The following is a 1,893-nucleotide window of genomic DNA, read 5'->3' on the forward strand; positions in this document are numbered from 1 at the left end:
AAAGTTGCTATAACACTATTGGTATTAAATATCAATGCGTTGGTAAATGAAGAACCGCAGGTCATATTACCACTATCTTAATGAAGCACAGATGCTGCTGTCTCTATGCCATTTTCACTGTTAAAATTTCCGAATGAAATGTTGAGGAATTAATCTTGCCACTGTTGTTTCTGTTAATACACTTTAATATTTACCATACAAATATAGAAACAAAAAATACTTACTGTGTGGTATGGACATGGCTTCCACTATTAGTAGGCAGCCGACCAACAGCGTCACAAGAATACCTTTGAATAAAAATACAATTAGTCGTGTCGTTGGAATGCTACGTAATCTTTTACTTCCATAACAATCGCCGAAGATTGCGCGTTACTTGCACATACCTCTGATGTCCATGGTGTACCTTTGTGGATTATAGAACGTTATTATATAGCATGAGAACAAGAAAGAATGTTTCTTTTATGAAGAAATTGTTTGTAATACGTGCTTAAAACTTCTCAATTAAATTTTGTTTTATTGAAATTCTGGAAATAGAATGGCATTAATTTTTACACATTTCGGAGTTTACTAATTCAGACTCTGAGATCTAAAATATTTGTGAGCCCATACATAATGTTTTGGGAAATGTTACCGCATACTACGAAAGCAATCAGTCCTCACAGAGAAACAATGACATGACATTCCATAATCACGAAATGTAACAGGCCAATTTACGTTAAGATAAAGTAGATCTTCGAGTTTAGAAGCTCAAGTAAATAACCTTGACAAAAATATACATATTTTGTAGTACAGGTGCATATTGAATTACTGCGCCTTCTTTGATAAAGCAACGCCACAGAAGAATACAATGTGTAGTGGAGAGTTTTATATATAGAACCGAAACTAATGTGTTAGATTTAATGTTATCATATGACATTTAATGTTATTTAATGTTATCATATAATCATATTACATTCATCAACAAAATCGTAATAAATAACACATGCAAGGATCATCACTAACAACTCATAGAATGACGTAAAGTGTTTGGTTAATCAACGATTCCAGTCCACTGTGAGGAATACAATGATTAAGGATGACAGTGAATCCAGAACAACCATAACATGTTGGCATATCAAAAAGGACACAAGACCCCTTTTGTGCAACACGACAAGCATCATAGAACGCGTCCTACCAGGGAAGTCGTTTAGTTTCGTTTTCAAATCGAAGATTGTCTGAAAGTAATAAAATATCATTGTGTATTATATTTATATCTGAGGAAAAAAAACAAAGCGCTTAGACGGAAAATGTTGATGGTGTGTGGACTACTGATAAACTGCTAATATTACGAATGATAATAATTTCATAATCATTAAGGTAGTAAGAAATTTTCTGTGTTCAATTTCAGTTTCATCGTGCCTAATAATATTATTGATAACTTCGAATTCAATCATTAAACAACAAAAGGCATTCTTGCCACTATGCCTATATGTAACATTCTAACCATTCATTTATTTATTCCTTTTTATTCTTCTATCATGCTTTTCATTTCCAGGGATACAGCCTCCCACCCGTTCTGCTATTCTGGCAGATCGAAAAGTGCTTTCGATTACACTATGGAGATTTCTATCTTGAACAAATCGGTATCATTGAGCTTTACAGCAATTATCACTGCTTAAATATATTGAGCAAATTTTCGAAAACCTAAAGTTATTGTATAGAAACAAACACGTTTCCTTTTATCGCCGTATATTTATTTAGTTTAGAGTTTCCTCAAATATCGGACAAGCGATAGACAAATGATTGCTGTGCTTCTTTTTTCACATCTGGAACAGAAAGACAAAATCTGAGGTAATTCATTCCTGTATATGGGGAATGAGCACCTAAAATACATGGGATTGCGTGTGAATGCGA

General features: G+C 33.4%; 1 protein-coding gene across 1 annotated transcript in view; it reads right to left on the bottom strand.

Annotated features, from left to right (window-relative positions):
- Window positions 1-287, bottom strand: part of LOC119586915 — a gene marked incomplete at its 5' end in the record, with an annotated part of 1,260 nt that extends 973 nt beyond the window's left edge. The window contains 1 exon segment of the mRNA XM_037935647.1: window positions 225-287. Within this exon segment, the coding sequence (XP_037791575.1) occupies window positions 225-287 (63 nt within the window).
- Window positions 288-1,893: the final 1,606 nt, after the last annotated feature.

The sequence above is a fragment of the Penaeus monodon genome, chromosome 22 (assembly GCF_015228065.2).
Source record: "Penaeus monodon isolate SGIC_2016 chromosome 22, NSTDA_Pmon_1, whole genome shotgun sequence".
NCBI classification, from domain to species: domain Eukaryota; kingdom Metazoa; phylum Arthropoda; class Malacostraca; order Decapoda; family Penaeidae; genus Penaeus; species Penaeus monodon.